Here is a 15284-nt window from a genome sequence, read left to right as displayed (position 1 = left end):
AACAAGTTTATAGGGAAATTATTAGTAATTTATGAATAGAAAGTCTTTTTTCCCCCAAATGGTCAAAAGAATTGGGTTGGAGATTTGGATGTTCTTTTACTATGGTTTGTACAGTCTGTATTTGCCTCTTCAAATAATTTTGGATGACTTTTACATGACCACGTTATTGTTTTCATAAATGGTATTTTTAGGAATTGGAAATAACAGAAAGTTCTGGAAGACTTGCCACTTGTCCTGAATAACTTGTGTAGCTAAATGCCGCTTTCCAAAAAAGTGGCTGAGAAGCAACACCAGCCTAGGATTTTAAGTGTTAAATGGATGTTTTTATGTAAGAAAATAGCAATAATAGAAGACATAACAGTGGCTGGTTTCGTCACTGGGTTGTTTTTTTTTTTTTTTTTTCCCAGCTTGGTTTCTGTTGTTTAAATTAGAAAGGGAAGATTCTTACCTTTTTGGTGTATGTGAAGATTTTTTTAAGAGTGATTAGTGGACAAGGTTCTGGTCTCAAGAGACAATCGGTGCCCATTTTATTTTTAGTGTCATTAAAGTACAATTAACTTCAGAGCAACTCCACTTTTGGGCTTTCTCCTCCCACTCAAGATTTCTGGGAAACTTTTCCCCTATTTTTAGCCTCTAGTATACCTTTTTAATGAATTTGCATTCCCCACTATTTTGTTGAAAGGTAACAAACTTTACAATATATCTAAATAATATGGCTGAAAATTTTTTAATTATTTTCCTATTATAAACATAATAGATATTCATTATATCATAAAAGCAGGGAGCACAAAAAGCATAAAGAAGTTCATTTTCAAACTGCTTATAATCCCACCCCAGGTAAAACTATTAATATTTTGGCATATTCCATCTCATCAGTCTTTTCCTATGTATTTTTGAATACAGGTCAGATATTACCATATATACAGTCATATCCAGCTTTCTCAACATAACATTGTATTAAAATTATTTTTCTCCTATCTATAAAAGTCCTCTTTGTAAATACAATTTAAATGGCAGAGTAATATTCTACCATATAGATATCATACCATTTATTTAAACATCCTCTTAATATAAAATATTGGGTTGGCCAAAAAGTTCATTTGGGTGTTTCCATAAGATGTTATGAGGAAAAACCAGAACCAACTTTTTGGCCAGCCCAAAATTTACAGGAGAGCTAGCGGGTCAAAGCACATAAAAATGAAGGCAGCTTTGTTTCCTAGTGAGTTTCTTCTTGAGAAGGTAGGGAGGAGATTCAGGGAGATGGCGAGGCTGGGGGGAGGGGCCCAGGCCAGCAGCAAGGTGGAGCGACTCAGAGATCCTGGCCCAGCCGTTCCAGCTCGTTCAGCAGGAAGTCCATATCAGCCCGTGTCAGTGCAGGGTTGGCCACAACCATGCGAAAGAAGTTGCTCCGGGTACCATGGGGCTGGTAGCCAATCATCATGGAACCCTTCCTCACCATGCGCTCCTTGAGGATTGGGGCTACCTGCGGGAGGAGAGGAGGGACCCTTTAGCTGCAGCCTGGGGTCAGGGGAAGGGATGGGTTCCCCCACTTGCATCTCTCTCCACCTAGCTGCCTTCCAGAGACAGCAACTCACTGCCTGGATTCTGACCGTGGCCCCAGTTTATTTACCTTTGCCACCACACCTGGCCCACTGGACCTTCTCTACCTCCTGCATTCTTCTCCATCTCATCATTCTCCAAGTTGTCACATGGGCCATTTTCTGCTAAATCCTGACTTTTCGCTGAATCTCAACCACTGCTTTTTCAGTCTAACTTCAAGCCTTCATCATCCTTGACACCTTCTTCTCCCCTCTCTGAATTCCTATAACATTTTTTATCTGCACCCTGTGATCCAATATATAATTTCCAAGATTGCCTTGAACACACTGGTTTCAAATAGGTAATGCTTGTTTTCTAAATGAGTGACTCCTTAAGAGTGAGATTCCCTGGTGGCTCAGATGGTAAAAAGTCTGCCCACAATGCGGGAGGCCTGAGTTCAATCCCTGGGTCAGGAAGATCCCCTGGAGAGGAAAACAGCAACCCACTCCAGTATTCTTGCCTGGAAAATCCCATGGACGGAGGAGCCTGCAAGGCTACAGTCCATAGGGTCGTAGAGAGTCAGACACGACTGAGCTACTTTACTTTAAGGGTGAGAATATTCTTGTCCTTTTGGATCATCTGCCGCCCCTAGTACCGATCTAACCTTAGGGGCCAGGACATATCTCCTGGCCTGACAGGGTTGTTCTGTACCCGGTATCAGTGAGTAAAACTGAGACTTTTCTGCCTCACTCAGCTCCCAGAACGCCCCACACAGCCAGTCTATGTACTGCACACTGGTGACTTCTGTAATGTCCCTCTCTGTCTTCTTCTTCCTTTATAGAAGCATACCTTATCCTCCATCCCCCAGGCTCACAGAAGTGGGGACAAGCGGGTGTCATCTTCTGGTTCACTGTCCCCACATCAGAGCAAGAGACTAGCAAAGGTGGCTGCCATGCCGCTTACAGCCAGCAGGGGGCGGAAACGCACCAGCTGCACTGGTTAACCAGAGCAGGGAGAAAGCCTACCTTAGACAGCCTTTCACTGTAATCTGGACTCCCCTTCTTCCCGCGCAGACTCGGGGGCACGAACCAGAAACACACATTGACAAATTCAGGCTGGGAGGAATAAACAGGGGGAAGGTGTAAGCAGAGGAAGAGGGGCCGTTCCCCTCTCACCGCCCCTCTTCTCCCATCAGGGTTTGGCGTGAGACACAGGCTGGGGGCAGGGGGCCGGAGGATGCAGAAGAGCACAGGGTGGGTCATACCTCCATGACCAACTCAAATCCCTCCCGCTTCTTCAGCTCCTCCACCAGGTACCTGTGATCAGAGAGTGAGAAATCATGGGTGGAGGAGAAAAGGCAGAAATACAGAAACAGAAGCGACAGAGAGGGTGAACCAAGAGGACACTGAGAGCAGGCAAGGGGCGCAGGGCTGTAGTGCCCACTCCTACCGGGCAAGGGCAAAGGCCTGGTCCACACGGCGCTGCAGCCCCTGCTCGCCCTGTGCCTTCCACATGAGCCACAGCTTCAGACAGTCCACACGCCGGCCACACTGCACCACCTTGTCTCCCGTGTCCAGAGCCACATCGTAGAACTTGTCCTGCTGGAAGAGGTAGCTGGCCTGGGACCCGTGACAGCGCTTGAGCAGGTTCTGCGGAGGGTGGGGGGACAGTCAGACTCTCCCCCTACCCCACGAGCTTCCCCCCAGGGCTGCGCTGGGTGACTTCTTAGCTCAGTCCACATGTTTCTTTCCCTGGAATCAGGCAGCACTGATGGGATGGCTGCCGGCTTACTGAAACCCTTTCTCTGGGTTTTCTTCCAACACTCAAGAGTTCCCAAATGACCCAGGATCCCTCTGATTATACTTTTGTTGGGAAGTTTTTCCTTTGCCTGAAGACAGGGGGAGTGAGAGAGCCCACTACCGGGGATTAGGGTAGTCACAGATAATCAGCTTCAGATGGGATGGTAAGGAAACTATGGTTAAGGCCTGAAGCTCCCCCCAGGTGAGACAGAAGAGAAAACAGAGGTTCAGGGCAGGAGCAGACCTACCGAGGTGTCCCGGAGAAGAAGAGCTGAGCACTGCAGGCCTGTGGAGAGGAGCTTGTGGGGATTCCAGGCCACGGAGTCAGCCCTGGGGTGGGCAGAGCAAAGTAGGGTCAGCCAGCTCCCAGTCAAGCTGCCCAATTAGAGCCTCCCCACCCTTTCCAGATCTCCAGTAAAAGGGGCTTTGGTCTCACCTCAACCCAGAGGAGAATTCCCAAATCTGATGTCTAATATCCCAGCCCCAATCAATCATCTCTCCCACTTCCCTCCCACCAGCCTCCTTCCCCTATTCCCATCTGAGCTCCCTGGCCCAAGAGTGTTCTCTGGATCAAGGATTTGAAGGGTGCAGGTCAGGGTGTGGGGGCCATACGCACCTCTGGATCCCAGCCAGGAGATGTCTATGTGTCTGTGACAGCAGGACGCTTCCACCCCAGGCAGCCTGTGGAGCGGAAGGAGCAATATGGGCCTTGGCCTTGGCCCAGCCCACCCCATTCTTAGGCCCGTCCCAACTCACGTCCACATGCAGCCACAGCCCGTGATGCTGGCACACATCTGCGATTGCCTCCAGGGGGTCAAAGGCCCCCAGCACTGTAGTACCAGAGGTGGCACTGACCAGGAATGGCACGGCACCCTGTGGCAAGAATGAAGAGGGAGCCCAAGGCTGAGAACTCATCTGGAGAGCTATCCAGAGCCTGGCGCTGAGCTCTAGAAACTCTTCACAGGCCTGACCCGGGCCCTGGCAACCTTACTATGTGTTACTGCCCCTTTCAATTTGCAAGTGAGGACACTACGGTTCAGAGGTGTTAAGAAACTTGGCCCCGAGCTGCAACTCCAGAGATAGAATTTAAACCTAGGTCTGTCTAATAGTCTATCTCCAAAGCTTATACTCTTTCAAAAAAGTTGAATGTCTTACTGAAGATCAAAATACTATTTTAAATATTCTAATAGTATAAAATTTACGCAGAAATTGAATTAGTATTAAAAAAACTACTACAAAGAAAAGTGCAGGCCCAGATGGCTTCACTGATGAGTTCTACAAAACATTTAAGAACTGATACCAGCTCTTCATTAACTTACAAAACAAACAGAAGAGGAAGGAACACTTCTGAATTCATCCTATGAAATGAGTTTTACCCAGATACCAAAACTGACAAAATATCACAAGAAAAATATAGAATATATCTCTTCTAAATAAAGACATAAAAATCTACAAAACACTGCTGCTGCTGCTGCTGCTGCTAAGTCGCTTCAGTCGTGTCCGACTCTGTGCGACCCCAGAGACGGCAGCCCACCAGGCTCCCCCGTCCCTGGGATTCTCCAGGCAAGGACACTGGAGTGGGTTGCCATTTCCTTCTCCAATGCATGAAAGTGAAAAGTGAAAGTGAAGTTGCTCAGTCGTCTCCGACTCTTAGCGACCCCATGGACTGCAGCCTACCAGGCTCCTCCATCCATGGGATTTTCCAGGAAAGAGTACAAAACACTAGCAAGCCCAAATCAGCAACACAGAAAAAGAATCATATACCATGACAAAGTGGGATTTTTCCCAAGAGTGCAAGTTTGGTTTAACATCCAAAAATCAATTAATATATCCTATCAATAAAATAAAGGGAAAAAACCCCCACATCTCAATGTGGTATAGTGATCATCTCAGTGGACATACAAAAACATTTGACAAAATCCTCACAATAAAAACATTCAGGAAAAAAAAAAAAAAGAGGATTTGAAGGGAATGTTCTTAACCTGATAAAGGGCAACTACCAAAAAACTCACAGCTAACATCACACTCAATGGTGAAAGACTGAAAGCCTTCCCCCTAAGACCAGGAACAAGATAAGGATGTTCACTCTCCTCTCCTCATATCTATTCAACTCGGTGCTGAGGTTCTAGCAGGGCAATTAGGTTAAAAAAAATTAAAACAAAAAATAAAAGGCATCCAGGGACTTTCCTGGTATTCCAGCGGTTAAGAATCCGCCTTCCAATACAGGGGACATGGGTTCAATCCCTGGCCCAGGAACGAAGATCCCAGATGCCACAGGCAATGAAGTCAGTGCACTGTGACTACTGAGCCCGCTGAGCCCACATGCTCTACAGCTCCTGTGCCACAGCTAGAGAGGAACCTCGAACCACAACAGAGATCTGACACAGCCAAATAAATGAAACAGCGTTAATGCCAATCTTGTCTAGTTTGTGATTAAAGAGAAAATTAAGTTTTTTTTTTAATAAGAGGCATCCATATTAAAAAGGAAAAAAGCAAATTATCTGTATTTACAGATAACATATTATATCTAGAAAATCCTAAGGAACCCATTAAAAAGACTGAGAATTAATAAATGAGTTTAACAAATTTGCAGAGTACAAGATCAATATTCAAAAATCAGTTGTATTTTTACACATTAGAAACAAACAATCAAAAATGGGAACAAGAAAATTTCATTTATAAGAACACTGAAAATAACAAAATACTTAGGAATTAATTCAACAAAAGAAATGCAAAACAGATACTGTGAAAACTACAAGGCATTGTTGAAAAGAAATAAAAGAAGACCTAAATAAACAGAGGCATTCCATGTTCATGGATCCACAAATTGAACACATCCCTATCAAAATCCCAACTGGTTTCTTAGCAGAAATTGACAAGCTGAGCCTAAAATTCAAGTGGAAATTTAAGGGACCTAGAAAGCCAAAACCATCCTGACAAAGAACAAAGTTGGAGGACTCACAAACACTGATTTTAAAATTTACTACAAAGCTACACTAAGACAGTGTGGTCAATAGGATAGCCATGCAGATCAATGGAATAGACTGAGAGTCTAGAAATAAATCCTCACACTTAAACACTCTTTGGGTTTTAACAAGGATGCCAAGACAATTCGCTGGGGAAAAACAGACATTTTCAAAAACTGGTGCTGCACATTATTTACAATAGCCAAGACATGGAAGCAACCTAAATGTCCATCGACAGAGGAATGGATAAAGAAGATGTGGTACATGTATACAATGGAATATTACTCAGCCATTAAAAGGATGAAATGATGCCACTTGCAACAACATGGATGGACCCAGAGATCGTCATACTGAATGAAGTAAGTCAGACAGAGAAAAAGAAATACCCCATGACATCCCTTATACGAGGAATCTAAAAAGAGATGATGCAAATAAACTTACAAAACAGAAAGAGACGCATAGACTTAGAGAACAAACTTATGGTTGCTGGGGATGGGGGAAGGAGGATGACAGAGTTTGGGATGGACATGTGCACACAGCTATATTTACAATGGATAACCAACAAGGACTGACTGAACTCTGCTCAATGCTAAGTGACAGCATGGACAGGAAAGGAGTTTGGGGGAGAATGGATACATGTATCTGTACGGCTAAATCCCTTTGCTATTTACGTGAAACTATCACAGCATTCCAAAGGTTCGTCTAGTCAAGGCTATGGCTTTTCCTGTGGTCATGTATGGATGTGAGAGTTGGACTGTGAAGAAGGCTGAGCGCCGAAGAATTGATGCTTTTGAACTGTGGTGTTGGAGAAGACTCTTGAGAGTCCCTTGGACTGCAAGGAGATCCAACCAGTCCATTCTGAAGGAGATCAGCCCTGGGATTTCTTTGGAAGGAATGATGCTGAAGCTGAAACTCCAGTACTTTGGCCACCTCCTGCAAAGAGTTGACTCATTGGAAAAGACTCTGATGCTAGGAGGGATTGGGGGCAAGAGGAGAAGGGGATGACAGAGGATGAGATGGCTGGATGGTATCACTGACTCGATGGATGTGAGTCTGAGTGAACTCTGGGAGTTGGTGATGGACAGGGAGGCCTGGCGTGCTGCGATTCATGGGGTCGCAAAGAGTCGGACCCGACTGAGCGACTGATCTCATCTGATCTGATCACAGCATTGTTAACTGGCTATATGCCAATACAAAATAAAGTTTAAAAAAAAATGGTGCTGCAACTATTTGCATGTGGCGATATAAACATATTTTTAAAATTTATACTTAAAGTACATAGTTGAGGCATTTTCATGTGCTTTACATACTATTAATTTCAGCCTTGTAACAACTCTGATTAGTTCTATATCATGCTCATGTTGCAAAGGAAGAAACTGACACAGATACACTGTAATTTATCTACTGATGAATACTAAAATGTTTTTTAAAATTTTATACTTTGCCCCAGTGCACACAATTCTAAGCACTTTGTAATGAACATTTATAGGCTAATCCTAGTAGTAGGACTCTGAGTCAGTGGATCAGATCAGATCAGTCGCTCAGTCGGGTCCGACTCTTTGCGACCCCATGAATCGCAGCACACCAGGCCTCCCTGTCCATCACCAACTCCCGGAGTTCACTCAGACTCACGTCCATCGAGTCAGTGATGCCATCCAGCCATCTCATCTTCTGTCGTCCCCTTCTCCTCCTGCCCTCAATCCCTCCTAGCATCAGAGTCTTTTCCAATAAGTCAACTCTTTGCAGGAGGTGGCCAAAGTACTGGAGTTTCAGCTTCAGCATCATTCCTTCCAAAGAAATCCCAGGGCTGATCTCCTTCAGAATGGACTGATTGGATCTCCTTGCAGTCCAAGGGACTCTCAAGAGTCTTCTCCAACACCACAGTTCAAAAGCCTCAATTCTTCGGCACTCAGCCTTCTTCACAGTCCAACTCTCACATCCATACATGACCACAGGAAAAACCATAGCCTTGACTAGACGAACCTTTGTTGGCAAAGTAATGTCTCTGCTTTTGAATATGTTATCTAGGTTGGTCATAACTTTCCTTCCAAGGAGTAAGCGTTTTTTAATTTCATGGCTGCAGTCACCATCTGTAGTGATTCTGGAGCCCAGAAAAATAAAGTCTGACACTGTTTCCCCATCTATTTCCCATGACAGATACATTTAAAAATGGTACAGACAGTGCTGAAATGCCCTCTAAGATGGCTGCAGTATCTCTGTGTCCCCCAGGTGAAGGGGCCTCCACACCTCCCATCACTCCAAGTCCACGCTGCTCGCCCTGCACAGACCCTCCCAACTCACAGAAACCTTCTGTGCTACCCTCCAGGTCCCCAACATCCTCCCTGCAGTGCTCCTTGGGACTCTACTCAGAGACTCAGTTCTGCCCTTGTCCCAGGGTCTGATCCTGCTTGTGGGTCTCAGCAGGACTGGGATCACTCGGGAGGGAGGGATCACTTCAGCCCGCCAGGGAAGACAGGCACAGAGTGCAGGGGGAGGGAGGAGGGGAGCCTTGAGCAGGGCCAGTCAAAGACCCTCCAAGAAAGGAGCAGAGGGGCCCCGCTCCACTGCCCCAGCGCCTTTCACTCACTCACCTCGGCCTTAGCCAAGCTGATCTGCCTCTCCAGATCCTCAGGGATCATTTTCCCTCTAGAAGAGAAAACTGAGTGGGTAGAGAAGTAATAGATTCTCTAGGCTAGGCGGCAGAACTTTCAAGAGCAGGGTAACATGTGGTTAGCAATGCGGAGGCCACAATGTTGATTTTCCCTAAGAGGGGTAAACAGATCTCAGGGGACAGGGCGGAGACTCCAGCAGGCACTGGCAGACAGAAGAGGCAGCTCGGAGGGAAGAGAGCGGGGAGAGAAGTCCGCCAGGGTGTGGGCCCAAGGCCAGAGCTTCTGGCAAGGGGAAGACATGTTGTGCCAGGCTGGGTCTGAGCCACGCAGACAGAAGGACCTTCACCTCTCATCTGCCTTGACCACTCGGACACTGTCGGTGCCAAGTCCCAGAAAAGCGGCTCCTTTCTTGATGGAGTAATGACACTGCGGGGGAAGGAAGAGGGCAGGGAGGGTGGGGAGGAAAGAGACTGGTTAAATGGTTGAGACCCTGTAGACCAGGGCTTCTCAAACATTCACATGCCTACAAATCACCAGTGTGTCTGGTAAAGATGCAGATTCATATTCAGTAGGTCTGCACGGGGGCCAAAGATTCTGCATTTCTAACAAGCTCCCAAGTGATACTGATCTTCCCTGGTGGCTCCGTGGTAAAGAATATGCCTGCATTGCAGGAGACACGGGTTTGATCCCTGCGTGGGAAAGATCCCCTGGAGAAGGAAATGGCAACCCATTCCAGTATTCTTGCCTAAAAAATCCCACGGCCAGAGGAGCCTGGCGGGCTACAGTCCACAGGATTGCAAAGAGTCGGACACAACTTAGTGACTAAACAACAAGAAACAAGAAGTGATAGTGATGCCACTGGCCCATGGACCACACTCTCAGGAGAAAGGGTGTGGACCGTGCACACTGCGCTGGATGCCCCTCCGCTACCCCAGACAGCAGGCAAGGTGACAAGGGCCCTTACACAGCCCCTCTGGTGGAAGGAAGCACATCCACCTATGGGGCAGGTCAGCCTCAGAGAAGGGTCTGGGCAGGCTGAGTCACGGGTCCCGGACTCAGCTGGCTGGACATTAGAATCGGGAGCCCAGGGTAGGCCTGTGCCTCTTCCCACCTCTTTCGATGTGAAGAGGGCCAGGGGCGGCAGTGCCCGGAGGCCCCTCTGTTTGCAGTCTGGGTATCGCTGATAGCGGGCCAGGTTCACTGCATACATGTTGGAGATGGAGCCACCTGTCACAGGGAAGGAAGGGGTGGTGGCGAGAGGGAGTGGCAGTGGGAGCTTGGCAAACTGGAGCTTGGCTCTCCTGATCTCTCCACCCAGAAGCACAAGTGACTGGCTACCGGGCCACGGGTTCCGAGGACTTGACAAATGGCATGCTGGTGACCCAGAATGGCAGGATCTGCAGATCTCCTGATCACCCCTGCTCCTCACCCTGGGCCGATCCAGGAGCCACTCCCACCCCCCACCAGGACGGCAGGCACCAATCCCATGGACTGTTTGGCAAACACGAGGATACAGGGGACTGGGCAGCTTCTCTCTGCTTTGGCCCAAACCCAGTTGGAGAAGAAACAAAGGAGAATCACCCCTCCCAGCCAACCCAGAGAAAGAGGATGGCGGGGGAGGAGGAACTCTCGAAAAGGCCCCCTCCTCTTCACATACCAGGGCAGAAGACCCCATCCCCAGAGCTCCAGCCCACCAGGGCCCGGAGTTTCTTCAGCACCTCCTCCTCCATGAGGACAAACACAGGGGCGATTTCGTACGTGTACCTGCCAGGAGAGGGAATGATGAGAGTGGGAAAGAGACTGGGAGGGACTCTCAGAGGAGGTGGAGAGTGTGAGTGAAAGGAAGGGCTGAAGAGACAGCTGGGCTGGTGACAAAGAACCAGGAAAGAAAGAATGAGAAAACACTGGAGCCGGGATACAAGAGAAAGTTTGGGAAAGGAAACCCGAATGGGTAGGAGGGGAAAGACTCTGCCAGCAGAGATTCCCCGAAAAGAGACGGGGGCAGACACCATTCTCCTATCCTGCTCCTGGGGTCTGTCTCCCGCAAACCCAAATCCTTTGTGGGGTGGAGGGCGGGGGTCCTGGGATGGCTCACTGGCTGGTGTTGAGGCTCTCTGTGACAATGCGCCCGGCCAGGGCATGGGGATCCAACCCTGAGAAGAGCTGGTTGAAGAAACGAGGGTGACCTGGAGAAGGGGGACGCAGGCTCAGAGTGGATCTGGGCACAAATTCCAGACATGCCTCCCCCAAGCCCCACACGCACAGGTCTTCACGCTATAGCGGATCACGGCCCGGCAGTGCTCCAGGATCTGCTCCTGTGACTCGCCCTCGTGCCGCAGCTCCAAGTCTAGCAGTTGCTTCAGCTCCTCGGGCTCCTTCCACTCACAGACCTAGGAGAGCAGCAGGAGACTCCGGGGGCACCGAGGCACGCAACCAACTGGCTGCTCAAACCACATCTCAACAGACAATAGACACCACAAACTGGCACTCAACACCAGTTTGGAATGTTTTCCACGCAGCACATGAACAAGGATAAATAAACACAGTCTGATCCAGCATGCAATCCCTGAGGCACACAGTGAGGCGGTGATGGGTTCTGGGGAGAAGCCTGGACAGAGGGGGAAATGTCTGAGTCAGGTTTGACGGACAGGAGGAGGAAGAGGGAGCAAAGACCCACCTTCTCGGAGGCACTGGTCCCTTTTCGAATGACCTCATCCACCACAATCCCAAACACGTCCTGGAGCAAGGCTTCTGCAGCCACAGGGTCCCCATCAAGGGAGAGGAGAGGTTGAGAGTCAGCCATCAGGAGAAAATCTGTGAGCAGAGCAGGAGTTATTCCCTACTCAGCCTGTGGACCCCACCCAGACCTAATCTAATGCATTCCTCAACTCCAGAATGGGCCTAAGGCCCAGCCTTCACTGTACAGGTAAGGGCAAGTGAGAGCGTCCAGGGAGAGAGTCGGCAGAGATGGGCGGGAAAGAAAAAGGAGATTAGTGCTAAGCAGGTAGAATCCAGTGGCCCCTGTTCACCGAAGGCAAAGGTGAGAAGCTTACCTTTCTGCTCTGGTCTCTGTCCAGATAAACTGGAGGCAGGGGACACAGTTGGCTTTTTAGAGTGTTAGGACCAGGGAAGCAGAGGGGGCAAGGTATAGGCAGCAATCACATGACCGTGACATCACTCTCATGACCCTTGCCCTAAAGATTTGGGACAGGGCCAGCAGGTTGAGATAAGTTTCCTGAATAATCGTTAGCTGACACGATGAAGTGAGGAGAGAAGATATAAGGCAGAAACAAGTGCCACCTCCACTTCAGGCTGGAGGGGAGCAGAGAGGAGACCCAGCAGGACATCGGACTTCCCACCGGAACCCAAGGGCCTGGAGAGGGGATGAGAGAGGGCTGCTCGGCTAAGAGATAAGAGCGGGGAGTGGGGCAGAGGCAGGAAACTGCAGCAGCTGACCCTAGAGGCTGAGGTGGGGAGCGACCTGAACAAGACTAGGGAGGTAAAATGGTTTAGGCAGGCCTCAGAGGTGGCTCAACGGGTAAAGAATCCGCCTGCAGTGCTGAAGACCTGGGTTCAATCCCTGGGTTGGGAAGACCCCTTGGAGAAGGGAATGCCTAACCACTCCAATATTTTGGCCTGAAGAATTCCATGGACTCTACAGTCCATGGGGTCGCAAAGAGTTGGACACAACTGAGCAACTTTCACTTTCAGAGACCAATCTCTTTGCATCCCAACCCCTGGAGTCTTCTCAGAACTGTCCTGATTTCTAAAGCCCTCTCCTTTGAAGAGGAGGAAGAAAGACAGTCACACTGAGGGTAGCAGTGCGATAAACAAGTAGAGTCCTGTGCCTTGCAGGCTGAGCCGCTCAAGAAACAGGGAGTGGCTGTCTAAAGTAAGCACCAACTGTGCTCACACCAGGGTGCGGGTGGAGGCGGCACCATCTAGATGCTGACCCCCAGCGCCACTCAGGAGAAGAGGAGAGGGATGAAGGCTGAAGACAGGGGAAGATCTGCAGGGGAACTGGGGCTGTGTCTTGAAGGAATAGGAGGCATGCAGGGCCAGGGGAGGAAGGCCACGAGCTGACACTGGGGGTGAGTGTGGTTGATTCTCGGGTCCGTGAAGGCACCTGGCCACTGGAAAGATCTGCAAGGACATGATGGAGAGAAAGGCGAGGGGGGCAGGGCTGCAAGAGTTATGGACAGCCTTGAGTACCAGCCAGGCCAGGAATCTAGATTTTATCTGCAGAAAATGGAAAGCCGTTGAAAGATTTCGTGGTGAGTTAACATGATGAAAATGACGCGCTCAGAAGACCAGCATATGGCAGCCGGACGAGGAAGAATGAACAGGCCATTGGTGTGAGCCAGGAAAGAGGTGACCCACGTGTGAACAAGGGAGATGTGGGTAGGAAAGGACAGGCAGAGGAGCATGCAGGCTTAACCACTTGCCGGTTTACGCTCAGTTCAACACTTACGGAATCTACATTGGAGGGGAGGGAAGGGTCAAAGAAGACCCTGGGGCTTTAAGCCCCAGGAAAAAGAACAGTGCCCCTAAGAAAAACAGGGATGCGCAAAGCGGAAGCTAGATGGAAAGCAAAATTGTTATTTCTTGGAAATACCCAACCAAGTGGAGGAGACTGGGGCTACAAACACTCATTTGGGAGGAAGTCAGGTCCAGTGCTCTGATGAGATGTGAGAGAAAAGCACCCTTGGGAGCTGGGGTATAACCGAAGCCTGGTGATAGGCTCCATTCCCCCAGGGGAGAGAATGCTCAGAGACATGGCCAGGGAGAGAGGGGCAAAACCAAGGCCTAGGGAACCCCCAAATGAGGAGGCAAGAAGATCCAGAAAACATGGAAAGGAGGAACCAACCTCAAAGTGGACTGATCTGACACAATCCATTGTCAGAAGCCACTGGACCCCAAGGAACCAGCTTAGACTTCTCCCCAGTAGATTGGGTTTGGGGAAACCAGAGGAGCAGGCCAGCCTTGAGAACGAGACTCGATCCCTCATCAGCGCTCACTCTGGCTCCCCTGATGGGGCATTTCAGGTGCAGAGGCTGGTAAAAATAGGCCCCATAGAAGTATTCACCACATGCCTCACTCTGAACTTAACATGCATCAGTCTAACCTTCACAGTCATCGAGGGTAAGCTTATGACCCACATTTAAAGATGAGGAAATGCGGCAGGGGAGGGATAAATTGTGAGGTTGGGACTGACATATACATACTACTATATACAAAATAGATAACCAACAATAACCTTCTGCATAGCACAGAGAACTCTATTCATACTCTCTAACGGCCTACATGGGAAAAAGAATCCTATTTTTTAAAAAAAGAGTGAATATATATTTATGTGTATAAGATTCACTTCTGAATCTTATACACATATATAAGATTCACACCTGAAACTAGGGCTTCCCTGGTGGCTCAGATGGTAAAGAATCTGCCTGCGATGCAGGAGACCTGGGTTCGATTCCTGGGTGGGGAATATCCCTTGGAGAAGGGAATGGCAACCCACTCCAGTATTCTTGCCTGGAGAACTGGAAGAAAAGCTATGACAAACCTAGAGAGCATATTAAAAAGCAAAGATATTACTTTATCAGCAAAGGTCCATCTAGTTAAAGCTATGATTTTTCCAGGAGTCAAGTATGGATGTGAGAACTGGACCATAAAGAAAGCTGAGTGCTGAAAAATTGATGCTTTTTAACTGTGGTGTTGGAGAAGACTCTTCAGAGTCCCTTGGACTGCAAGGAGATCCAACCAGTCCATCCTAAAGGAGATCAGTACTGAATATTCATTGGAAGGACTGATGCTGAAGCTGAAGCTCCAGTACTCTGGCCACCTGATGGGAAGAATTGACTTACTGGAAAAGACCCTGATTCTGGGAAAGACTGAAGGCAGGAGGAGAAGGGGACGACAGAGGATGAGATGATTGGATGGCATCATCGATGGACATGAGCTTGAGCAAGCTCCGGGAGCTGGTGACAGACACGGAAACCTGGTGTGCTGCAGTCCATGGGGTCGCAAAGAGTCGGACATGACTGAATGAACCGAACATCCGAAACTAACACAACATTATAAACAAACTACACTCCAATAAGAAAATTTTATTAAAAAATGAGGTAACAGATTTCAGAGACAGTATGGATATAACCTGTCCAGGTCACACAGCCAGCATGTGTCTTGAGTTGGCTCTGGACTTTGAAGCCCCCATCCTAATTTGCCATGCTCCACAGCCTCACACAGGGCTCCCTCAGCCAGAGCTTGCTGTGGTGCAAACACCTCTGGGCCAGGAGTGAGGACACCTCAGGGCCTGTTGCTATGAAATAAGGGCTTCAAAGAGAGAACCACCAAGACATCTGCTGGTG

General features: G+C 48.6%; 1 protein-coding gene across 8 annotated transcripts in view; it reads right to left on the bottom strand.

Annotated features, from left to right (window-relative positions):
• Nucleotides 1–711: 711 nt before the first annotated feature.
• Nucleotides 712–15284, bottom strand: part of CSAD (cysteine sulfinic acid decarboxylase) — a 27385-nt gene continuing 12812 nt past the window's right edge. For 5 of the 8 annotated variants that reach the window (XM_070789025.1, XM_070789024.1, XM_070789028.1 and 2 more), the window contains exons 2-15: nucleotides 11594–11730; nucleotides 11180–11306; nucleotides 11012–11102; nucleotides 10574–10680; nucleotides 10028–10143; nucleotides 9263–9342; nucleotides 8896–8950; nucleotides 4095–4211; nucleotides 3955–4019; nucleotides 3587–3668; nucleotides 2989–3188; nucleotides 2804–2855; nucleotides 2565–2654; nucleotides 712–1483 (exon numbers count right to left, since the gene is read on the bottom strand). In XM_070789025.1, coding sequence (XP_070645126.1) covers nucleotides 1310–1483; nucleotides 2565–2654; nucleotides 2804–2855; nucleotides 2989–3188; nucleotides 3587–3668; nucleotides 3955–4019; nucleotides 4095–4211; nucleotides 8896–8950; nucleotides 9263–9342; nucleotides 10028–10143; nucleotides 10574–10680; nucleotides 11012–11102; nucleotides 11180–11306; nucleotides 11594–11719 — 1482 coding nt within the window. In that variant the 5' untranslated portion in view covers nucleotides 11720–11730 and the 3' untranslated portion in view covers nucleotides 712–1309. Of the gene's footprint in view, nucleotides 1484–2564; nucleotides 2655–2803; nucleotides 2856–2988; nucleotides 3189–3586; nucleotides 3669–3954; nucleotides 4020–4094; nucleotides 4212–8895; nucleotides 8951–9262; nucleotides 9343–10027; nucleotides 10144–10573; nucleotides 10681–11011; nucleotides 11103–11179; nucleotides 11309–11593; nucleotides 11731–11969; nucleotides 12586–15284 lie in introns of those variants that run through there. The other 3 variants (XM_070789026.1, XM_070789031.1, XM_070789030.1) reach the window with 3 other exon arrangements.

This window comes from Bos indicus, chromosome 5 (genome assembly GCF_029378745.1).
Source record: "Bos indicus isolate NIAB-ARS_2022 breed Sahiwal x Tharparkar chromosome 5, NIAB-ARS_B.indTharparkar_mat_pri_1.0, whole genome shotgun sequence".
Lineage (NCBI taxonomy): Eukaryota > Metazoa > Chordata > Mammalia > Artiodactyla > Bovidae > Bos > Bos indicus.
Note: the sequence above shows the minus strand (reverse complement) of the source record. Positions and strands in the feature narration are given on the sequence as shown.